The following is a 26406-nucleotide window of genomic DNA, read 5'->3' as shown; positions in this document are numbered from 1 at the left end:
CGAATCGAGCGGTAAAGAGATCGCCTGTCAAGGGTTCTAAATATCGTATTATAGATGGTGATATGTAACCAACATAAATGCCCAATCTACGTTGAGGTCCCATCTTGGTCCGTTGTGGCGGAGCAATCGGCACATAAACTGCACACCCAAATGTGCGTAAATGAGAAACGTTTGGTGTACTTCCGGACACCAACTGTAACGCAGAATATGGTTGGGTTGCAGTGGGCCTCAATCGTAATAACATAGTTGCGTGCAATATTGCATAGCCCCAAGCAGAGATTGGAAGTTTGGTGCGCATTACCAAAGTTCGTGTAATCCTCTGTAAATTCTTAATAAATGCCTCTGCAAGGCCATTTTGGGTATGAACATGCGCTACAGGATGTTCTATGTCAATACCTAAAGACATGCAATATTCGTCGAAAGACCGCGACGTAAACTCTGCAGCATTATCCAGTCGAATAGACTTAATGGGATAATCTGGATAGTGTGCTCTCAATCTTATTATTTGAGAGAGGAGTTTAGCATAAGCAACATTCCTCGTAGACAACAAATCGACCTGTGACCACTTAGTTGAAGCATCAACCATCACCAAAAAATATTTAAAAGGTCCACATGGTGGTGAGATGGGGCCACATATATCTCCTTGGATTCGTTCCAAGAAACCAAGAGAATCTTTACTAGTTTGTGCATAAGCTGGCATAGGATCAAGTTTTCCAATAGAACAAGGTACACATATCTTATCATTGTGTACAAGATCCTTATTTGTTAGTGGATGCCCAATAGATGTGTTAATAATTCGGCGCATCACACTTTGACCCGGATGTCCCAGTCGGTCATGCCATAGAAAATATTTGCTTTGATCACCAGACTTTGAGCAATCGACAAGGTGTGCTTCTGGCACTCGAATTTTGGTCCTATATAACCCATCGAAAGTCCCTCTAATTTTTCCAAGGTACGCTTCTGGCCGTACACGTTAGAGGTGATGCACATATACTCGATCCCTTTTTCATCAGTTGTTTCAACATGATAACCATTGGCTCGAATATCTTTAAAACTCAGCAGCGTTCTACTGGAACGTGGAGAATAAAGAGCTTCTCTAATGGTCAGAATTGTGCCATGAGGTAACATAATATGGGCATTACCATAACCATCTATTATACTAGATGTGCCTGATATAGTAGTCAAAGAAGTCTTACTAGACATGAAACTAACAAAATATGACCTATCCCTAAGGATAGTGTGCGTTGTCGCACTATCTGGCAGACATTCATCCCCACATGCCATGTCTAGAAAGATAAATAAATCTAATCATATATTCCGCAATTTAAAATACTTTAATAAAATCCAAACAAGATAACTCTACCGAGTACCATAAAAACTGAATTAAAACATAACCACATAAAATATAGTCCAGAAAATAAAGCACAAACATAATCCAAATACGAAATTGGTTCATAAGCATGACCAAATAAACAACATAACTTAAAACTGATAAACTAGAAACATAGAAGAATATAATGTCTAAACTCATAAAATAACACTCCAATCATATTCCAAACTAGGTCATTGGGTCAGATGTGCCCAGATTTGGGAGTCGAGCAATGGGCTCCTCATTGAGAACGTCTATCTCAACCAGGTTGGTCTCCGGTGGTGCATTGTTATTTACACCACCAACCATAACGTTCCTCGCACGACATGTGCGTGACCAATGCCCAGTTCCACCACACATATGACATGTATCTCTATTCTGATTTTGATTCTGATTCGGGGCTCTATTCTGCTGCGCACCTCTAGGTCGAGCATTGTTACCTCCTTTTGGCATATTCCCCCTTAGCCCATACTGTGGGGGACCATTAGGTGGCCTATTATAAGGAACATGTCCGCCCCTATTACCCCGTCCTCTCACTCGACGATTGAACCCCCGGCCTCTGCCTCCTCCACGGTTGTTTCTGTTGACCAAATTTGCTTCTGGCAAAGGTTGAGGATTTCGATTGACCAAATTTGCTTCTGGCAAAGGTCGAGTACCAACTGGTCGAGCCTGGTTGTTCTTCAAAAGAAGATCAAGGTTCTTCTCGGCAAGGAGCAGAACTGTGACCAACTCTGAAAACTGAGTATAGTTCTTGGCTCTGTACTGTTGAGACAGTATCATATGTGAGGCTGGGAATGTAGAGTATGTCTTCTCCAGAATCTCAGCATCAGTTAGTTTCTCTCCACAAAACTCCAGGGTGGATTTGATGCGACATACTTCAGAGTTATACTCGTTAACGGTTTTGAAGTCCATAAACCGTAAGTGAATCCATTTGTTTCTTGCTTCAGGCAAGAGGATTGTCTTTTGGTGATCAAATCGACTAGCCAGGGCATCCCATAGTATTTGGGGATCCTCAATCGATGAGTAGTCTAAACGGAGGACCTCATCTAGGTGCCTCATAATCAGAATCATAGCTTCAGCCTTCTGGGCTTCGTTAAGCAGATTTTCTTTAACAATAGCCATCCTCAGTTTCTTACTAGTGAGATGGATCTTAACATCCATTGTCCAACTCACGTAGTTCTCACCAGATACATTCAAAGGGGTGAAATCAAGTTTGCTCAAATATTCCATCCTATCGTACATAGACAAAGAATACATGCGAATCAAATTATTGTGTATTACTTTTATGTCATGAAATTTGCATATGACGTGATACAACCACGTATAGCATATATGACTCGCATAGAATCTACATATATTTTAAAAAAATATTTCAAACAGTTCATGATTATTAGGCAAACCGATTGTTTCACTCATACAGAATATTCACATGGATGATTTTATTCACTGGTTAAATAACACTAAATGTCCAAACATATACGCAAAATATTCATAGTGAAATAATTCTACGAGAATATTACATATTACTCATCTTGACAAACAGATTATTCATAAACTTCTTATCTTCATTCACCAACAGAGTACAATTCATATAACAATCTATTCATGAATCATACAGTACTCGAAACATCAACCGAGATTTTCAAACAAATATCAAATGACATCAAATAAATATGCTACACAACTTTTCATGCTAATTCGAATTTATCTAACATGCATTCATATAATAAAGAATTTCAAGGGGTTAAGGCTTACTTGAAAATTGATAAAATTCAGATACTATATAGAATATTATACGTTCTACGAAAGTAGATCACCGTTTTACAAACGAACCACGCTCACAATTTCTCCAAGTATTCTAGCCCCACGAACAATTGTTCTTTCACGATCACTGCGAGCAATTCGTGCTGATAACGTGTTGTAAATCGCCCTAATGGTATTGCTTTTCAGTTTGATGATTGTGGAAAATAAAGTATAGCAACAATAATAAAAGATAGAGAGAGAATGCAAAGACAAAATCCGTAGAGAGAGATTAATAAGGGTGTAAATATGGGGGAGGGAGAATTCCATTATATAGGTGAAAAACCACCGGGAGTTACAAGAGAAGTTACAAAATAAGTTACTCTACCACTAACACATAATGGGAAGACATGGGTAGGTTAGTGATCTAGTGGGGAGTTGGGTGGTTATGTTAGGAAACCCCACAACCATATTATTTACAACAATAGTTGATTTATGAAGAGAAAAAAATTCCGAGAATAAAAAAACTGAAAAAAAAAATAATAAATATTATTTTTTTAATTTAATAAATAAATAACGAAAATTATATTAAAAAAAGAAAAAAATATATATATGAGGTAGTTAATAATGAGAAAGGCTAGATTTGGAATAAATAAAATAGTGGGTCTACCACTAATAAGGAAAAGGTGATTAGACCCATCTTTATTAAAAAAAAAGGTAGAGGGGGTTCTCACTAATAGTCCTTATATAATATTAAGGTGGTGTTTGCAAATGCTTTTTGAAAGTGATTATGCAGTTTTTTTTGCTCATAATCTGTTTTTACGTGTTTGCAAAATCAACTTTTGCTTTTACTTCTCTTAAAATAATCTGATTTAAGCTATTTTTTTTAAAGCACCCATAACCCTGCTTTTTCAATTTTAGTTCATTTTCCGAAATATTTGCAAACACCCCCAACTTTTAGAAATAAGCACTTAAAACTAACTTAAATCACAATCACTAACTTCTGCTTTTAAATAATCATTTGCAAACACCACCTAAGTGGTTTTTAAAATGTAAATTATAACCAAATCGATTTAGTGGGTGGTTGTTTTGGGAAGTTTTACCCTATTTTATTAATAACCTAAATAATGGAGTTGTATAATAGTGGGTAATTTTTCAACATAGAAAATCATAACCATAATCAATTAAGTGGGTAGTTTTTTTCCGAAAGTTTTAACGTATTCTACTATTCAAGCGATTTCGTTTCTAACATACAATTATTTATTTTCGATCGCTATGGCTTAAATTTAACAAATATTGTTAATATTGTCTTTAGGCGAATTGATTGAAAAATTACTGCCCGCGTCATGATGATGATTTCAAACCAAGTTTACACCAAATATATAGTCTTAATGTATGAGAAGCATGAACTTCAAATTTCTTTCATTTTCTTTTAGGATTTTATTTTTACGTGGCTCCTTGAAGTAAATGAATAAAAAATATGATTGGAGATGTTGATACCTATGATAGATCAGATGATGGAGCTACTTCCAAATTAAACCCCAAGTATTTTAAAATGATCAAATTCGAGAAGAAAAATAAAATAATTTGTTTTATTTGCTTTTAACATGACTTCAATTAATTTTGATTTAATTATGTTATATTGTTTATTATTATTTATTTATAGGTATTGATTTTGCTTTTTTTTTTTAATATTCGGCCTTGCAACGCACGGGACAACATACCAGTCCTTATTAGAAAAAAAAAAACTATAGGGGTTTCTTTTCTTACTAATAGCCCTAAATTTTAAAGATGAAGAGCAAGTGTAAGGGGTGGGAGCGAGGTGAATGGGTTACGTGCATACTATACTTTTGTTCTTTTCTTACTACATAGAGAAATATATGAATCCCCAATTAAAAAGCAAAATCTCGATAAAATTGTGAAATTGAATCTCCACATAGATTATAGATATGATTTCGCTTAGTATCCGAAATTTCCCAAGGGAACTTTAACTTAGTGAATCAATATTCTCCCCACACCTAATAAGAGAAATATATAATTAATTTCCCAATGAATAGTGAATACCTCATGTGCCTGCTGCCTGGATAGGTTAGATTTACAATTACAGTCCCTTCAACTAGTAAGAAGCCTATGTAGAGAAATGTCACAACAGGACAATGCAAAATTACAAAAAGAACCGAAAAGTGTCAAAATGTTTTTAGATCATAATTATATATATATATAGTTACAATACATCAAAGAAATCCAAACATCTAAACAAGATCGATCGATCGATTGTGACAAAATAGCAGCAGCATGAGAGCTCAAAAAAAAAAGTAGTTAGTAGGTTGGTTTAAGTGCAATACCTTCAAGAATACCATCAGTGGCAAAAGTGCCGTGAAATTGGAGAGGGTCAACTGGTCCCGGAAGTTTAAAAGATATTGAGAAGTGACCTGGCGGACATAGATTCTGTGTTTGCATCTCAAATACCTGTGCGTATTTCTTAACCACTCTTTCACCACTCACCGTCACTCCTTTTATCATCACTGTACCATCACTCTCTACTTCACACCTAAAATCTCCTGCAATTAAATTAATTGTGTTTGTTTGTTAGTGCCTCTACTACACCAACACTTTCTTATCCAAACTAAAAAAAATTAATTGAGCAATAAATACATTAAACTTACTTTCATCCCTTTTCACGCCAGGAAGCGACACACGAAAAAGATAAGAATCTTCCGACTCCCCGATATCCATAAGTCCTAAAACGGGTCCAAGGTGTCCCCTTGCAGCACTTCCAGTCAAAGAAAAACCACATTTAATATTAGCCGCTAGATTATTCCACTCTTCCCTCGAAGGGCAAGACGGAAGGAATATCATACCCTGATCCACACCCTCTTCAGATTCTGACACCACTATCGAACTATGACCCACATTGCACGCAGAATTCGACTCTTCATTACCACCAACATCAAGATATGTGTTCCCGCATGGAAAATACTTCACATATTGAAGGTCAACGTTTGATGATGTTTCTTGCACTTTGACATTGTACAAAGTCGCACTCTCGTCCTCAAATATGTGGACCACTGCACTCTCCCTATCAACAAGTAAATCTCCCAACCCTGTCAGCCTCTTAAACCGTTCAATATCGTGCGGCTTAATGTAATAGATTTCCGGGTTATTTATGAAGACAATGTTGTCAATCATAAATTGAGAGCGGATCATGTGCAGCTTACAAGGAAAGAGATCATCGAACTTAGGGTAAGTTGCAGCAGAAGAATTTGGAAGAGTGCCGCCATTAATGTATTGGAGCAAGAAAGGTTGCTTCAAGACAAGAGATTGTTCGGCCTTTCTTAGGATAAAGTAATACACACTTTCCAACAACGTTGTTTGTATAGATGAACCAGCCAAGTCATTTGCATTGTATTGTGGGAGATTTTCGGCACGTCTTTGCAGAGCTGACTTGTGGGGTTTACATCCGTTTATATCAGGACCAAAATAGGTTCCCATGATAAAATGGACTAGAAAATATTGATCATCGGCACCAGACACGTTGTCCATTTTTCAAACTGCACAAAAAAAAAAAAAAAAAAGATGTCTGGAATTTTAGAACAACTTAGTGGAAGTCTGTTTTCCAACTACATAGACAGACCTATGTTTTTACATGCAGAGAATCTGTTTGCTAAAATGCCACATGAAAATTAGAGCCAAAAGAATTGAATTGTTAGCAGAAAAGATAGAACTAAATACTTGTAGCAACATATTATGTGGTATAATAAATGCACACGAAAAATGTATAAAAATAAATTTGAAGTGCCATATGCCCATAGGTCCAATATCCCTTATGAAAACTGTGCGCTTATCACCCTGATGTAGAATTCCTAATAGGAAACCTGACAGCAAGATTCATGAAGGGGAACAACATAATAAGGTTAACAAGCGAGTTTCGTAACGTTTCGTCCGAAAGAAAAAAACACAATTGAAGTCTATCGAACACCGTCTACGTCAAACTCTGCGTTCTTACCGTAGGAATACAAACATATGTAAATACAGACTATATGCATGTGAACCTATCTGATTTAGTTTAAAAGGCCATCTGATAGGGAAATCATTAAAGAAAAATAATCCTAACTTTGATTAAAACACCCCCAACTTTTAGTAATAAGCAATTATTACTAACTTTGCTCACAATCACTAACTATAATCTACTTTTTTAAAAAGCTTTTGCAAACACCACCCAAGTGAATCGAATCGAGAGCAAAAGCAGTAGGGGGCGACATGTAATTTTACTTAGTTTTGGCAAAGAATTTAAAAATTGTCTGAGAAATCAAGAGCAAAAAGCTCAAAATTTGTTAAAACTAGCCCTTATTTGGCAAGTGAGTACTGAGTAAAACTCATAACCTTGGCAAATGCAATGAAATAATGGACCATTGCTTCAAAATTATCAACTTTCTCAGACTATATTATCACACACACTCAATAATAATAATAATAATAATAATAATAATAATAATAATAATAAATTCGAGGAATATATCGGTCAAAAATGAAATACCTTGACAGGTGAACAAAACCCAGAATTGAAGTTCCAAATCAGGTACCAAATAGAGAGAGGAACAACAAATTTCACCAGATTTCAAAGACAACGACAGCGCCAAATGAAAACCAGGGTTATAATTTTCCAGTTAGAGAGAGAGAGAAGGGGAGAGAGAGAAATAAAAAAGAAGGTAGACGAGTGTTGAAAGTAGAGAGAGAAGCAATTCCATCATGCACTGCCACGAAGATTTGTTCGACCCTACACCCGGTGAAAAAACACCGGGTGGGTCTTCTGCTGCTACGTGTCTCTTTTTTGGATTTTATAATAGATTCCCCGCTAGGGTTTACCTTTAGGGGTTTTAGAAAAAAAAAAAAAAAACCTCATCGTAGCAGAAATATCTCCGCAGCCGCTCCGCCTCAACACCTGCGTCCGTCGCTCCTCCTCCCCGCCGCTGCCGGCCGCCACATCTGCGGCGAATTTCCGCTTCAACGTCGAGTTCCAATGGTTTTTAATCGCGTTATAGGTGCGCCCGACGAGCAGCCTCGAGATCGACGCCCACTTGTTCCGAAACTCGGCGTGCGCCTTGAGAATAGCCTCGTCCTCCTCCGCCGTGAACAGCCGGTGACGAAAGCTGATTGCACCACCGCAGCCCACAGGACATCCCCGATCTCCCCGGAATCGATCGGCATATCAACGACCAATTCCTAGTGCGTGTCGCTGAACCAATTTATTCAACATGCTCGTCCTCCTCCGTACTCCACGGCACCTTGATCCTGTCACGAACCACCTCTGCCGCCATTGATCAATCAACACACACACAAGCCGGTAAATCCCTAACCGAAAAAAATCTGAATATTTTATTCGAGCAATTATATAGATACACAGTCCTTGTATATGTACTAGGGATTAGATTATAAGGATTATTTGTCAAAAGCCCCCATTACACAAGGCTTTTTGGTTCAAGTTCTTGAGCAACCGAAGTGATGCCGAATTTGTGTGTATACATTTGTTAATAGTGGTTTTGGATGAACATTTGTTAATAGTGGTTTTGGATGAACATATATTGGATTACACTTATGTAACAGTGGATTACACTAATTTAATAGTGGATTACGTTTTTTTTAATGTGGATTATGCTTATTTTATAGTAAATTTTACTTCAATTCTACAGTGGTTTTCGATAAATTTAATGGTTTTCATGTTATATTGTTGGTATACAGAGTAGTTTTCATGTTTATATAGCTGTGTTATATAGAGTGATTTTCATGGTTATATGAGTGGTTTTTATTTAAAAAAACTGGAAAGAAAATAATTTTTTTTTTTAAATAAAATTGAAATTAAGAAACAAGAAAAACCATGAAAAAACGAAAAATAAAAATAAAATCTTTTTTTAAATTAAAATAAAAAGCATGAAAATATAAATAAGAAAAAAAAAATTTAAAATAAAAAACCAAAAATAAAAAAATAAATAAAAAATAATAACAAAATTTTCTTTTAAATCGAAATAAAGAAAATCATTAAACAAAATAAAAAAGAAAAGAAAAAAAAACTGAATTAGCGTGATAAGGGGAATAATTTTTGGAGAAGATTTAGGTGTAGATATGGGTATTATTTTTGTAAAATTAAATAATTATACTAATTAATAGTTAGTGGGGGCATATATGGTTTTTCAGGCCCACTGGATTTATCTCAAATATCATTTATAAATAAAGAATTTATCAAGAATTAAAATTCCAATGAAGGGTGTTTGGCATATTGCCCCTAAAAAAAAAACAGGATTATATGCAATTTACAACCATAAAATATCTTAACCCTCAAACACTATTTTATTTGTATTTTAAATTTTAATATCTTTAATAACTACAAAGAATAGTTATTTTCTATGGATCATTTGATATACACTCCTAATATGAATCTTTTGATATACACTCCTAATAGTTATTTTCTACGGATCATTTGATATACACTCCTAATATGAAAAATAAATAGGGATAGGTCCATCCCTAAAATTATTTGTTTGAGATACACCCGTGAAGAGGCAAAACTATTAGGCAACGAATACATGCAAGACTAAAATTACTAAGTGCAAGACCTTACTTGATACAAGACTAAAATATAAATAAACTTACTAAGGAGCAAGACTGAAAATTACAAATATAACCCCAATATTGATTTTGATATTATTCATTCAAATTAGACATAATTACTATTGCAAGACCAAAAAGAAAAAAAAAATGAAAAAAAAAATGAAAGAGAAATTGAAAAACGAGAGAGAAGGATGCTCTATGGGAAGAAGAGAAAAACACAAGACGAGAAGAATTGGCGCCGCCCATCCGCTGCCGAAGAATTGTCGCCGCCCATCCCCCGCCAAAGAATTGTTGCCGCCCAATCGCGGGTGCTTGAAAAGGAAGAGAAGAAGAATATGGAGGAAGAAGAAGAAGAAGAAGAAGAAGAAGAAGAAGAAGAAGAAGAAGAAGAAGAAGAAGAAGAAGAAGAAGAAGAAGAAGAAGAAGAAGAAGAAGAAGAAGAAGAAAATTCGACCTGTACATGTTGATTTTTTGGTGAAAAATCGACATTTAAATGTCGAATTTTTGGCAAAAATCTAGATGTTGATTTTTTGCTAAAAAATCAACATCTAAATGTCGAATTTTGTGACAAAATTCGACATGTCAATGTCGAATTTTGACTGTGCGAATTTTCGTTTTGAAAACTTAAAAATCGATCACCTAACTATAAAAATACATTCATTCATAGTTTGTTTTCTATTTTTTCTATAGAATTCTCCATATTGATGTCTCGTGACTCCATAATGTTATCATTTGCATGTTTTAGTAAGATTTGATGGTTTTGGGTGTTGAAGATTTTTGGAGAAAATGAAGAATTTTTTTTTTTTTGAAGAATTTGTGTGAAATGGGTTTGTGAGGAAGATGAAATGGGTTTTGCTTGTGTGGTCTTGCATAAAGGAAGTTTGGAATTTTGTAATTGTGGATTTTGTATTTTAGTAAGGGTATAATAGTTTTTTAGTAATTCATTTGGTGAAAAATTAGATTTGGTCTTCCTCTAAATAATTTTGCGATTACATATAGTCGCAACCAAACTATGATTGTGGCCTTATATGTAATTTTGACTCAACTGCATTTAGCATTTCCACCAACTGCATTTATATTTTTGCTGGTTTTTAATTGTAATAAAATTCTTTTTGTTTATTTTTTTATTCATATCTATTTTACTGTTTGTTTTATATTATTGTATTTTCTATTAAAAAAAATTAATCTTTCGAATTTTTTAATTTATTTAATTTTAATTTTTTTCATTAATTCAAATATTGATAAATTTATAGTACTGAAATACACATGATTATAGTATACTACAAGTTCTACATATACTCTCTTTTTGCACCAAACTTATGGTAGATCGATTATGTAAACCGTTGATTATATAAAAACATAAAATATATATATAAAAAAAAGAACTTCATCTACACCAACAACAAAATTCACAACTTGAATATTGATATTATAAATCAATTAGTGCCTAAAAAAAATTTGGAAAAACACAATCATCAACATCACTATACACCAGAAAAAACACATAGTTTATATATAATTATATATTACTACATGTTACTACAGGTGACTATATATGTAATGCCCAATCATCCGTACATGGCCAATAATAAGCATATTGCATCAATGCATGTAGTTATAATTCATTATTCATGATGCATGATCACGGCTACTTGTTACACATGTGCCTTAATTGTGTTTTAATACGTGATCGAATACTTTTTTTAAAATGTTCTGATACATGATACATGTTATTGAACTCCTATTTTATGATTTAACATGAGACTTAAGTGATTTATTGTAGTTAGAAGCTCAGTTTCTCGGTTAAGAAGGGATCAATGTGCTAAACGCTGATATATTTGTCTTAATTGCAGTTCTGCATTTTAATTACATTTTAATATGATTAATTACGTATGTAATTACTTGAAGTAACTCATATTAGACTAAAACCAAAAGTATGCAAAAGGGTGCAATTTGATTGGTTGGTTGACTAGGTTGCACAAGACCATTCTGAAATTGTTTACACTTGATTATATTGAGTAAGCATCAGCCCCCTATCTCATGTCAAGCTATAAAAACGTGGAGGAACCACAAGAATCCAGCAAATACAAGCCTTCCAATCACCACCCTCCATTTGGCCTTGTTGGGAATGGGTAGATAAGTGAAGACTTTGAGTTTTGGTCTTCATTTTCACTTGTCTTCTTCCAAAAACGACCAGACCTATTCACTTAAGCTTCTCTACTTATTTCTTCACTTCCATATTCACATAAGAGAATATCAAACCCTAAGAACTCATAGAAGTATAGCTAGAACAAGTTCTTCACCTTTTCTAGCTGAAAATCCTATGTTTGAAGTTTGAATTCATCTATAATCAAGGACTCTAGCACAACCTATATGAGACTGATCTTTTCACTTCATAGGCCATATTGGACTTGAGGTAAGTTGAAGCTTTCATTTGTTCATCATAAGAACCTAATTATGTGTGCTTTAATGTGACTTTTGCTACGTGTTCTCCATGATGTTTGAATGATTGATGGGTCATAGTGATATGAAAGAATATGTTTTGAAAATGGGAGTATGGTACTTGATTGATGGTCGAGTAGGCAAGGGACGCGGGAGGAACCGGCGGACCCAACACATGGTGGCAAATACCTGAGGTCGAAAGACCAGTATGGAAAACCCACAATTAATGAAATGAAATACGGCTAATACCTGAGGTCGAAAGGCCGGTATGGAAACCCCCGTATTATCTATGGCCAAATATGATGAACAGGTTCCGAAAACGAAAGCCTATTGCTATCAGTCAAGTACCACACTTCAAGGGTACCCGATAAAGAGAAGGATTTCAAAGAAAAGGATCATGAATGAAGTTATATGTGATATTGTACTTATTGAATGAATAATGTGTTATGTGATATATCGCTATTACATCAGTTTCAACTTGCTGAGCCATTAGCTCATTAGGTTCTTATGATGCAGGTAATGATGTACGTATGTAGAAGTTGACCTAGCCAAAAGCGGCCAGTCAGAGATCTGTTCATATGCCATGCTTCGAGCCATTTTTGTAGCCGAGCTAGAAACTCTGATTTAATTTTGTTAGCCGCTCTATTATGGTTTTTGTACAATGTAATTTTGTAAACATTAAATATTTATATACGTATATGTACAGATTTTGAGAAAGCACAAAGTTTGATTTCTTTTCAAAGCATATAACTTATTTTTGTATTAAAACCATAATATTTAAGTGTATATAAAAAGGTTAGCATCCCTAACTTAATGGTGGTGATCCGATTGGATTCTGCTGTTAGGTTGTGGGGCGTTACAATATATGACTATTATTTATATGACCACATATGATGTATATGACCACATGTATGCGTATAGTCATATATAATGTAGTTTGTATTTATATCTTCAAATCCCATTTTTCAACACGACAACAACTCCGATTTATCGTTTGCGAAAGAATTGTTTGGAAATGATGAATTCCATGTCCTCTCGTTAAAAACGTAGTGCATAGAAGTTATTCAAACACCAATCATGTGACAAAAAATCAAGTTTAGTTTTAATATTTACATTATAAATCAACTCATAACCAACAAAATACAGATCGAAAATACACAATCACATGCATATGTTACTACATGTTACTATGTGTTACTATATATTACATCTTGGACGGATGGGGCAATTTGTTCCAAGTACCCCATGTTGCCATGAGCTCGACCTCTGCTTTATTCCAGACCTAATTCATCCCAAAACCAAATTCAATATATTTCTCACCATTTAAAAAAACATGAAATAAAATTAATTATAAAAAAAGGTTGATGGGCGGTGATGGAGCTGATGAGATGGCAAGGGTATACTTGAAAAAATGGATGGCTGAAATTAGGAGTGGACTTTTCTCGAATGGTGCAAAATAGTTTAGGTCTCTTCGTATTAAAAGAAGTATTAGGGGCGGGGGCGGATATATGCAAACCCCTTTCTTTGTTCAAACACACATAAATGGGTTCCTTAGTTTCAAGCCCACAAATTAATCTAATTTTCTTATATCAAAATGAAAGAGGACGAATATGTCCTCATCCACAAATATTAGCAAAATACAAACACAAACCATATATTCATATTTTTAATTTGTTCAAGACCAACCAAGAAAAAAAAAAGAAACAAACGTCCGACCCGCTGCCGCTGCACGACCACCGCCGCACCACCGCCCTGACGCCGACCAAGGAGATCGCCACTGCGCCGGCGCCGACATACAACCCACCCACTTGCATACCACCACTACCGCACCACCACCACCACCACCACCAAGTAAGTCCTTTTGTTTGTAAATTCGAAAACATTAATCGAGCATTGATTCCTTGAAATGAGCATTGATTATTGATAAATATGTGTGGTGAACATTAATCTACGCTTTTTTTGGGGGGTTGCAACGGTTTCGTCAATTTTGAGATTCCAATTGGATTTTTTTTGTTTGCTCGTTTTTTATGAAATCAATAAACTGAGACCGATTATATTAAATCGGCATGCATGCGCCAATGTTGTCCAACAAAATCGGTCTGCAAATTTCGTTACAAAAATCGGTCTGTATATACCGATTGTTGTTACTTTTTATTACAAAATTCGATCTGTATATACCGATTTTTGTTACAAAAACCGGTACACTCAATAAATATGTGTGGTGAACATTAATCTATGGTTTTTTTGGGGGTTGCAACGGTTTAGTCAATTTTGAGATTCAAATTGGATTTTTTTGTTTGCTCGTTTTTTATGAAATCGGTAAACTGAGACCGATTATTGTATATTAAATCGGCATGCCTGCGCTAATGTTGTCCAAAAAAATCAGTCTGCAAATTTCGTTACAAAAATCGGTCTGTATTTACCGATTTTTGTTACTTTTTATTACAAAATTCGGTCTGTATATACCGATTTATGTTACAAAAATCGGTAAACTCAGACTAATTTTTGGTATCGGAAACTTTTTTTCCCAAAAAAAAAAAAGAAAAAACAACCCATAAGCTTAAATAAACAGTTAAAACATATATCATTGCGTTCTCCACCCTCATAAACCACCATCTGCTTTTTTTCTATTCCATTATGAATGTTTGGTGTCTATTTGATAATTTTGTTAGGGTTCCTTGGTGGGTTTGTGAAGGAGATTTTTAAGTTGTGAAATAATGAATGAGTTTGTGAGTTTTTGTATTTTATTTGGTGTTTCTCAAAGGAAAGGGCTTTTTTTTCATTTTTTTGTTAATTTGGTCTTGAATTTCATTAAGGGTACATTAGTATTTTTATGTTGGAGGTATTGAACAAAGAAAAAAACGGGTTTGCATATATCCGCCACCATTGGGGGTATATCAAATAGCACATTTATTTAATGGGTGTTCTTTCATATAACCCCTCATTACTTCTTTTAATAGGGAGATGCCCAAATTATTTTGCACCATTTGAGAAAAGCTTACTTCTAATTTCAGCCAACCATTTTTTCAATTATGTCTCTGTCACCTCAACAACACTATCACCTACTATGCGCATCAGCCGTTTTTTTTTTCTTTAATTTTTTTTAATTAATTTTTTTTAACATTTTTTTTCTCTATCATGTATATTAATCCACTATGAAGTATATTCCATGAATGAACTGACTACTAAAAAAAAAACACAACTACATAAAAATGAAAATCAACATTTTTTTACAAAACAAATTATATACATAAACTAGTACTTCACCCGTGCATTGCATGGAGGTCAGTTTCAAAATAAGAATAATAATAATATTTAAACGATTATCTCTTTATAACAACACCAATTCAAATAAAACAAAATGGAAGGGAAAAAAATTTTATCTCTTAATTCAGAGTTTTAACATATGAAATTCAATTAAATATTACAAAGAAGAATACGTGAGGCCGCAAAACACGATATGAAGATTAAGTGAAATCATTTAAAACATATGGTATAACTCTATTTCATGGAATGCAATCTAATACACCATGTGAATCTTCTGAAAAATAACTAATTTAACAAGAAACACAATAGCATAAATGACACAATAAATATTAAAATAACCTGCAAGTTTATCACTGACAACATTCAATTAGTGATGCACATTACTCAAACAACAACACAACTTATAAATATTGCAAAACATATAAGATGTATACGCCACAACCCATAATAATAGCAATACTGATATCAATACTGATACTAATACTGATACTCTGATACTAATAATTATACTAATACTGATACTAATACTAATACTTATAATAATACTAATACTAATACTAATACTAATACTAATACTAATACTAATACTAATACTAATACTAATACTAATACTAATACTAATACTAATACTAATACTAATACTAATACTAATACTAATACTAATACTATTACTAATACTAACACTGATACAAATAATAATACTAATACGAATACGAATACGAATATGAATACTAATACTTATGATAATACTAATACTAATACTAATACTAATACTAATACTAATACTAATACTAATACTAATACTAATACTAATACTAATACTAATACTAATACTAATACTAATACTAATACTAATACTAATACTAATACTAATAGTACGACTAATACTAATACTGATAATAATACTAATACTAATACTGATACTAATACTGATACTAATACTAATACTAATACTAATACTAATACTAATATTGATATTAATATTGATACTAATACTAATACTGACACTCGTACTAATACGGGTACTCACACTGATACTAATCCTAATCCTAATCCTAATACTAATACTAATACTAATACTAATACTAATACTAATACTAATACTAATACTAATACTAATACTAATACTAATACTAATACTAATACTAATACTAATACTAATACTAAACTAATATTAATACTAATAGTGATAGTAATAGTAATACTAATACTTATACTAATACTAGTACTAATACTAATACTAATACTAATACTAATACTAATACTAATACTAATACTAATACTAATACTAATACTAATACTAATTCTAATACTAATACCGACGTTGACTTTTTTTTGTTTGAAAACTTTTTTTTTCCTGTAAATTGTTTATCCGTTTAAACAGTAATATTAATGTGGTTCATAGTAATATTAATATGTTGACCGTTCAACAAAGGCAAACATAATAAAAATCTAAAATAAGTAATATTGACGTGGTTGACAGTATTATTACTGTCAACCATAGTAACATTAATTATTTTGGATTTTTATTATGTTTGCCTTTGTTATAGTAATATTACAATAGTAGACATTAATATTATTACGTTGATCGATCAACAAATCAAACTAAATAAAAAAAGCCAAAAAACATATTGATATGGTTGACAGTGATATTATTGTTTTTAGAGTAATTTTACTGGGAACGATAGTAATATTATTACGTTGACTGATCAACAAATCAAACAAAATAAAAAAACTAAAAAAAATAATATTGATGTGATTGACAATAATATTATTGTGGTTACAATAATTGTATTTTCAAGAAAATATAATTACTGTCAGCGAGAGTACAATTACTGTGAACGTTCAGCGGTGGACGTAAAAAAAAAGCGGATAAAAAATTTCGTTAAAAGAAAAAAAATAAACGCTGGAAATCGGCGGTATAGAAAATAAAAAAAAAAATTTAAAAAAAGAAAAGTCAAAATTTGATTTTTGTGGTCAAAATTAATGAAATTGAAGTTAAATTAGAGTTACAATTCGGAATTGAAGTTAAAAAGTTTACGATGGTAGCCATTTCTTTTCTCATTTTCCTTTTTTTTTTTTCTTTTTTTTTCTTCATTTTTCCTTTTTCTTTCTTCTAAAAACTTTGTGAATTGGCGAAATTGACCATCTATTCTCACGTGTGCGACTCATGCAATTTTTTAGCCGAATATGGACTTATAAGTCACCGATGCAATGAATTAGTAAGTCTAGGTATCATAGTGCAATTTTTTTTTTGTTTGGGGGGGGGGGGGGGGGGGGTGGGGGGGGGGGGCAAAGTGCAAAATAGGCCAAAGTATAGAGGGCAAATTGCACTTAATCCAAAAAATAATAATAATACTATTCACACAATATGTACCTCGTGTTCGGTTGAATGAGGTGTAGTTCGGTAGAAATGAGCACATGCTCAACTCCGTCTGCTTGTGGAATTGGATTAGAATTTCCTCGTACGGATATCCAGGGCTTAGAAATATACTTAGACGAGTCAGAAGAACCTATGTATAAAATCAAAAAAAATTTGCATTAGCATTTATTATTAACTACTAAGCGGGGAAAAAAAACATATCATTGACTTACTTGAGCTCCAGGGAGCTTGTTATCCCATCTAAACACACTGTACGACGGGCTCCTCTCAAAGGCTCCGGAACATGTGGCAAGAGTTGGGCCAGTCGCAAGCTCGAGATACGAAAGGTTCCCCGTGGCGTAGTAAAGCCCCACACAAACTCATCCCAATAACTTGTGGAGTTGTAGTAACTCGCTACCTGATTTTCAAGGTTGTCAAGGCCACGTTGCTCCCTCGAAAACTTGAAGAGGGTCTCTGAACCATGGATCAACTGATGCGAATAGATACTATTGTCCTTGAAGACAATAGAAGCCGATGCTAGAGCGGCAACCATCTCCGCATCTAGATTAGAGCAACTGTGACTGAAAGTCATAGGTCTCTCGTAATCTATATGTTCTGGTCGCATCCAACATGAGTGGTCATTGAGATCAGTTCTGCTTGGGAAACCCCCTCTTCCCACCTGCCAACAACAAATTCCACGTTTTTTTTCTTCAGGTCGTTTCATTTCTAACACTGATTTACGTAGAATTAGAATTCAATATCTTTAATGTAAGACATCAAAAGAAAAGAACTGTATTAAGTCAGTACACTAATTATTATTATTATTATTATTATTATTATTATTATTATTATTATTATTATTATTATTATTATTATTATTATTATTATTATTATTATTATTATTATTATTATTATTATTATTATTATTATTATTATTATTATTATTATTATTATTATTATTATTATTATTATTATTATTATTATTATTATTATTATTATTATTATTATTTATTATTATTATTATTATTATTATTATTATTATTATTATTATTATTATTATTATTATTATTATTATTATTATTATTATTATTATTTATTATTATTATTATTATTATTATTATTATTATTATTATTATTATTATTATTATTATTATTATTATTATTATTATTATTATTATTATTATTATTATTATTATTATTATTATTATTATTATTATTATTATTATTATTATTATTATTATTATTATTATTATTATTATTATTATTATTATTATTATTATTATTATTATTATTATTATTATTATTTATTATTATTATTATTATTATTATTATTATTATTATTATTATTATTATTATTATTATTATTATTATTATTATTATTATTATTATTATTATTATTATTATTATTATTATTATTATTATTATTATTATTATTATTATTATTATTATTATTATTATTATTATTATTATTATTATTATTATTATTATTATTATTATTATTATTATTATTATTATTTATTATTATTATTATTATTATTATTATTATTATTATTATTATTATTATTATTATTATTATTATTATTATTATTATTTATTATTATTATTATTATTATTATTATTATTATTATTATTATTATTATTATTATTATTATTATTATTATTATTATTATTATTATTATTATTATTATTATTATTATTATTATTATTATTATTATTATTATTATTATTATTATTATTATTATTATTATTATTATTATTATTATTATTATTATTATTATTATTATTATTATTATTATTATTATTATTATTATTATTATTATTATTATTATTATTATTATTATTATTATTATTATTATTATTATTATTATTATTATTATTATTATTATTATTATTATTATTATTATTATTATTATTATTATTATTATTATTATTATTATTATTATTATTATTATTATTATTATTATTATTATTATTATTATTATTATTATTATTATTATTATTATTATTATTATTATTATTATTATTATTATTATTATTATTATTATTATTATTATTATTATTATTATTATTATTATTATTATCATCATCATCATCATCATCATCCAACTAAGGTAGTTTTGTAGTCTCTCTTAATTATTTAGTAATTATGACTTGTTTTGCTTGAAATAAAATTAGCCTCGAATCCCAAACTCGCTCGTTGCCCAAAAGATCTTTAATTCTCCCACCAAATTCGCGTGCAAATAACGTGCATATTAAGTATAAATCGCGTGCAAATTACATGATTAGACGTGTAAATTATGTTATTATGTGATTCAAACAATTAAAATAATATATTCATTGATTGCCAATAATCGTGCCAGCTTTGTTTGTTTCTTCCCATTGCCAATCTCCCGGGTGCCAAGGAGCCGGTGGAGGTGGCTCTACCGGAAACCTGGGCGGCACAGCTGAAAAAATAGTGTTCGATCGATCCCGAGGTTTCATTTGACAGATAAAGCGACGAGTGCCGCCACGAAGCCAATATTCTCGACGATTGTGGGCTCCTTAATTGTAATCGTAGTTTTCTAAAAAATCCTGAAACCCACCGTGCTTGTCGGGCTCGTAACCATTGGTCCCACGATCATGTTGGAATTTGGCTTTGTCGAGTTCCTCCATCTCCAACCACCCTTGCAGATGTACTTGATCTTCTTGTTAGGAATTGAGGCTCCTCTGTGGTGGACGTGCTTCGGATAATGCTCGTCGAAGCCCACAATGTAGCTCATATCTAGGACCAATTCTAACTATAGGCGAAAGAGGCAGTCGCATTGGCCCCTCAATTTTTAGAAAAAAATAGGGTCCATCGAATAAATTTTTTATACTTCTTATATATTAGTAGTACTAATTGATATTTAAAATTGTTAATAGCTCAACAATTCGAACAATCAGAAGTATATTATTTGACATATATAGTTTAAATATTTGTTGAATAATTTTTATATTTATTCTTGCATTCGTCACAACTATATTATTTGGCATAGTTTATATGTTTGTTCGAAGTTTTATACTTACTAGTACTTCACCCGTGCATTACAAGAAGGTCAGTTTCAAAATAAGAAAAATAATAATAATATTTAAACGATTATCTCTTTATAACAACACCAATTCAAGTAAAACAAAATGGAAGGAAAAAAAATTATCTCTTAATTCAGAGTTGTAACATATGAAATTCAATTAAATATTACAAAGAAGAATACGTGAAGGGAGCAAAACACGATATGGAGATTAAATGAAATCATTTAAAACATATGATATAACTCTATTTTACGGAATGCAATCTACTACACCATGTGAATCTTCTGCAAAATAACTAATTTAACAACAAACACAACAGCATGGAGGACACAATACATATTCAAATAATCTGCAAGTTTATCACTAACAACATTTAATTAGTGATGCACATTACTCAAACAACGACACAACTTATAAATATTGCAAAAGAGATAAGGTGTATACTCCACTACCAATAATAATAGCAATACTGATATCAATACTGATACTAATACTGATACTCTGATACTAATAATGATACTAATACTTATAATAATTCTAATACTAATACTAATACTAATTAATATTAATACTAATACTAATACTAATACTAATACTAATACTAATACTAATACTAATACTAATACTAATACTAATACTAATACTAATACTAATACTAATACTAATACGAATACGAATACTCATACTTAGGGGTGAAAGTCGGATGGACCGGATCGGAATTAGCCTTCTCGGAAAATTTCCAAAAAAAATCGGAAGTACAAAATCGGTTCCAAATTCCGATTCCAAAATTTTCAGAATCTAAAAATTCATTCCAATTCCAAAAGCCCCGGAAATTTCGGAATTTCAGAATTTTTTCGGAAATCACATAAGTTTTAAAATTTAAAAACTTCGTGGAAATTTTCTGAAAAATTCAAAATTTTCCAAAAATAAGAACATCTACGTCGATAGATGTAAAACTAATAGCTACTAAATTTCAGTTCAAAAAATAAATAAAAATAAACCACATCATAATATCCAAAAAAAAAAATTCTAGCAACAATTCAATATGTCAAAATTCTAAAACAAAACTTAAACTTGACGTAAAAGAAATTAGGGTTTAATGTAAAAGAATCTAAGGTTTTTGTAGGTGACATTTAGCATAAGAAAGTCTTTGACATGCCCATAAAATATAAATACAATTAAATCCCTAGTTTATTTTGGATTATGCAAAATAAGTATATATATATATATTATTTAAAGGAATTTTTTCGGAAAAAAATCGAAATTTTTCAGATTACTTTCAGAAATTAATCGGATCGGAAATCGAAAATTCCAATTTTTTTTATATTATTCCAATTCCGATCCAGAAAAATCGGAAAAATTCGAAAACCAGAATTTCGGAAATCGGAATGAAAAAAGTTGTTCCAAATTCGGAACTTTTTGGATCGGAACCGGCGTAAATTGGAATTTCCGTTGCAACTTGCACCCCTACTCATACTTATAATAATACTAATATTAATACTACTATTAATACTAATACTACTATTAATACTAATACTAATACTAATACTAATACTAATACTAATACTATACTTATACTAATACTAATACTAATACTAATACTAATACTAATACTAATACTAATACTAATACTAGTACTAGTACTAATGCTAGTACTAATACTAATACTAATACTAATACTAATGCTAGTACTAATACTAATACTAATACTAATACTAATACTAATACTAATACTAATACTAATACTAATACTAATACTAATACTAATACTAATACTAATACTAATACTAATACTAATACTAATACTAATACTAATACTAGTACTAGTACTAATGCTAGTACTAATACTAATACTAATACTAATACTAATGCTAGTACTAATACTAATACTAATACTAATACTAATACTAATACTAATACTAATACTAATACTAATACTAATACTAATACTAATACTAATACTAATACTAATACTAATACTAATACTAATACTAATACTAATACTAGTACCAAACATTTGAGGAAAATACAGAACATGTGAGTAAGGAGCATAAGGACGAAGAAGTTGTCGACGAACCTACGCATGCAAACCCTAAAAGTCAAGATTTGGATGATACAAGTTTTGGGGATCGGACGAAGCCGGGGCAGGGACAGGGACGTGAGAATGAAGATCCACCGGCCCAACACAATTATAATGCCGTGCCACAAGAAATGGTGAAAAGTCGGAACAAAGTAACAAGGCACTGGACGAAAACGATCCTGCAAAGAAGAACCCGATAGAAGTGGAAAACCACTTCGAAGCTTTGAATTTGTTAGACAATGAGAATCTTCAGATAGCGGTTTATCATTCTGATGGAGAAAAGGAGGAAAACACAGGTGTTTCATTATCACCAAGATCTGATAGCGACGTCACTCCCACTGGCAGAGTAGTTACAAATCCGAAGAGCTTGTATTTTCGACACCCTACCGATAGAATTACCAGATCTCTGGCAAGGTTACCAAACGATCACGAAAGTTAATTATGTCATGTCTAATATGGAACGCACGAGGGGTCAGTCAGCACACCACTGTGACGCACATAAAAAATATTGTACAACACCAGCGAGCTGCTATATTGGTCATTCTTGAGCCCAAGCTCCCGTCAAAAAGACTTCATGCCTTGGCACTCAGATTAGGTTTTTCGTCTTCACTGCATGGGGAAGAGACGAACATATTTATGTGGATCCTTTGGAAAACCGAAGTTACTATTAAGCCACTAAATATCTTTTCTTAGGCTATCACGATATCAATCGATATTCCACGGCAACCCCTCTTCACGACAACTTTCGTCTATGCCAGTTGCTCGCTCAGCACAAGTCGAGATCTTTGGGCACATATATCAGATATAAACGAGGTGATTACGGGACCTTGGTTTTTTTTTTTTTTTTGGGGGGGGGGGGGGGGGGGGGGGGTGGGGGATTGATTTTAATGCAATTCTCGATATCTCGGAGAAAAAAGGGGGATTGGTTAATGTTGGGTTTCGGGCACGCGTACGCAGCGGAAAACAAAAATTTAATGCGATTTAAACTACTTTAAAGCACATAAGCACATGCCCGACAAATTTAATCAATTAATTGCGTACCTTTGCGCTTCCAGCGAAATTAAATAACAACATATATGCTAATTAATTTAACCGAATTTAAATCAATTAACATGCTCGCGTTTAAACCAAATAACATGCTTGCAATGATTTAAAACGATTACACATAATCACATAAAATCATACGAAAGCAAACATGAATATATATAACGTTTAAACGAAACAAGAACTTCAAGTTCGTGTGTTTACCTCTTGAAGCGTGAGGTAAAAGCGCTAAGCAAGTCGAGATTGCTACGGAAACCAATCCGTACAATCGGGGCAGCAGCGGTGCAGCGGCAGCGGCGGTGAGACGGCCACGGCGGCGCGTGAAACTCACGCGCGGTCTTTCCGGGGCGGCGCGTGGGGCAGCGTGCGGCTTCGGCTCGTGCGCTGCTCCTCGATTGTTCGATCTTCGGTCTTCCTCCTCTCGGATTTCACCTCGTATACTTCGATCTACTAAACACGTGGCACTAGACACATAATAGTTAGAAAAACGGAAGAAAAAGAGAAGGAAAGAAACTGCCAAAACAATCGGCCGATGAACGGCCGATTCCGGTGAAGCTCCGGCGACGGCGCCGGTGACGGCCGCGGGGAGAGGGCGAGAGAGAGAGGGAGAACGGCTGCTAGGGTTAGGGTTTTTCACTTGTTTTTGTGCAAGACCTATAAATCTTGTATTTATAGTGTCTTGCATAAAACCCTAGCGGGCTTAAGTTGGACCGGGCCCAACAGCTTAAGTTCGCTAGTACTTTTACTTGCTCGTTTCTCTCAATCCAATGACCGAAAAATTGCAACGATTACATTTTCGAAATCATTATAAAGTCCTCGTCATTACGAGTGTCAATTCTCATTTTCAACTTTCTAAAAGTGGAAACCCTAGTTCAGTGCACTTTCTAAATTTGGAAACTTCCCGATTTAGAAAGTCCACTACAACGTTCGCCTATTCTTTTCCTTTTCTTATTCTCATTCATAATTCCAAATTACGAATGTTGGATTCCAATCATATTGACTTCCAATCATGCAAAGATAAACTATTTTACCTTTGACCGTTTATTCAAAGATCTCATGTGCACGAGCAGTGTGACCCTCGATGGTTCAGGTGTAAGCTAGCCGTGGGCCCACAACCCTTTGTGGTCAAAACTCGTCCCTTAGAGTTACGATTAAGATGAAGCTCGTTTCACCTTAATCACCCAACGAATCAAGATTGGCGTCTAGCAACTACGCGTCATGATTCCCTAGATACAAATGAAGTGCCTGCAAGAACCTTCAGATATAGTTAACGTACAGTACGGTCCCTTCGATTCATATGTCCCGATCGAACTAGAGGCATTGGTTCATCGAGACCTCTTTATATGTTCAATGACGGTGCGATCGTTCTAAGTATTGTAATCGTCACGTGCATGACTTAGAGAATCGAATCCTCTAATCATCACTTAGTCAGCTCTGGCCAGAGACTTAGAATGATTACAAACTTTCAGAACACACAGGACATCCAAGACTATTCTAGCGATCGAATCCCCGACTACAATGCACAGACCTCCTACTAGATTTCAGACTGCACGAACACTGGCCCTTGGGATGGTCCTCGGTGGAACTCAGGGACAGGTCACGATACAGCTGGTCCTCTAGTGAAGTCACGGTGATGTCTAGGTCATAAGGACTAATGGTGTACAACTATACCATAGATATCTCTACTCGATTATTGGGAACCACTTAGAGATTTCTAGGGTGAGGGAGTTCAGTGAACTCGTCAACTTACGAGCACCCACTTATGCATGCCGATATCACAATACCGTTTACTGATGAGATGCAGTACACATACACTAAGTGCTAGTCTTAATTGGAAAGGCCGATATCCTCATTAGTGGCGTAACCCTTCGACTAGGAACACGTTTAACAGTTATAATACTTAAGTAAATATCTCACGATCCTAACGATCAATTACTAGTACTTGTAATAACTGTAAGGACTATATCTATGCTTGTGACAAAGGGACAAAGATATAGAATGCCAAGGTGTTTTATCATTAATACGAATAAAGGTTCGTTTATTACAATAATAAATACGAAAGACCACAGCCACATGTTGGCTTGTTGGTCACCTACTCTAACAGTTAATACCACTAAACTCCATGATTTTCAAAATTGTGTCGCCCAGAATGGATTAGTGGATGCGGGATATATTGGTAATCCATTCACATGGAGCAACAACATGACAGGTTTGGACAGAGTTTGGCAGCATTTGGACAGAATTTTGGTCAACACCACGTTTCATAACATTTTTTCGGCATTGAAAGTGCATCATTTAGCTGGAGTTGCATCAAATCATGCTCCGTTGAGCGTCGCATTTGAGCAAGACCAACGACCGGGACGTGGGCATTTTATTTTCCAGCGCATGTGGGAAGAGCATCCTTCCTTCCTTGAAGTGGTGAGAAAGGTGTGGGATACGCCTGCTTCC

The 26406-nt window shown here is 32.9% G+C and overlaps 2 protein-coding genes across 3 annotated transcripts; both read right to left on the bottom strand.

Moving 5' to 3' along the window:
• Positions 1-1558: 1558 nt before the first annotated feature.
• LOC105976356 (uncharacterized) lies at positions 1559-2599 on the bottom strand. The gene has a single exon (XM_013001623.2). The coding sequence runs from the start codon at positions 2597-2599 to the stop codon at positions 1559-1561; it is 1041 nt and encodes a 346-aa protein (XP_012857077.2).
• A 2694-nt stretch (positions 2600-5293) lies between these two features.
• Positions 5294-7849, bottom strand: LOC105976385 (increased DNA methylation 2). Of its 2 annotated transcripts, none has more exons than XM_013001663.2 (3): positions 7647-7849; positions 5776-6660; positions 5294-5670 (listed from the first exon to the last, which is right to left on the bottom strand). In XM_013001663.2, exons 2-3 carry the CDS (start codon positions 6650-6652, stop codon positions 5429-5431), a joined length of 1119 nt encoding a protein of 372 aa, XP_012857117.2. In that variant the 5' UTR covers positions 6653-6660; positions 7647-7849; the 3' UTR covers positions 5294-5428. The 2 variants fall into 2 exon arrangements, with proteins under 2 accessions (XP_012857117.2, XP_088683229.1); XM_088827103.1 differs by having other exon boundaries at positions 7493-7655.
• Positions 7850-26406: the final 18557 nt, after the last annotated feature.

This window comes from Erythranthe guttata, chromosome 2 (assembly GCF_056151865.1).
Source record: "Erythranthe guttata isolate IM_541 chromosome 2, IM_541, whole genome shotgun sequence".
Lineage (NCBI taxonomy): Eukaryota > Viridiplantae > Streptophyta > Magnoliopsida > Lamiales > Phrymaceae > Erythranthe > Erythranthe guttata.
Note: the sequence above shows the minus strand (reverse complement) of the source record. Positions and strands in the feature narration are given on the sequence as shown.

What these genes read in the sequence shown, in the direction of transcription:
- LOC105976356 (XM_013001623.2), bottom strand. Translation starts at nt 2,599, where the DNA reads ATGGAATATTTGAGCAAACTTGATTTCACCCCTTTGAATGTATCTGGT.
- LOC105976385 (XM_013001663.2), bottom strand. Translation starts at nt 6,652, where the DNA reads ATGGACAACGTGTCTGGTGCCGATGATCAATATTTTCTAGTCCATTTT. An exon ending in TGGCGTGAAAAGGGATGAAA is followed by an intron (nt 5,671 to 5,775) that starts GTAAGTTTAATG and finishes ATTTAATTGCAG; the next exon opens with GAGATTTTAGGTGTGAAGTA.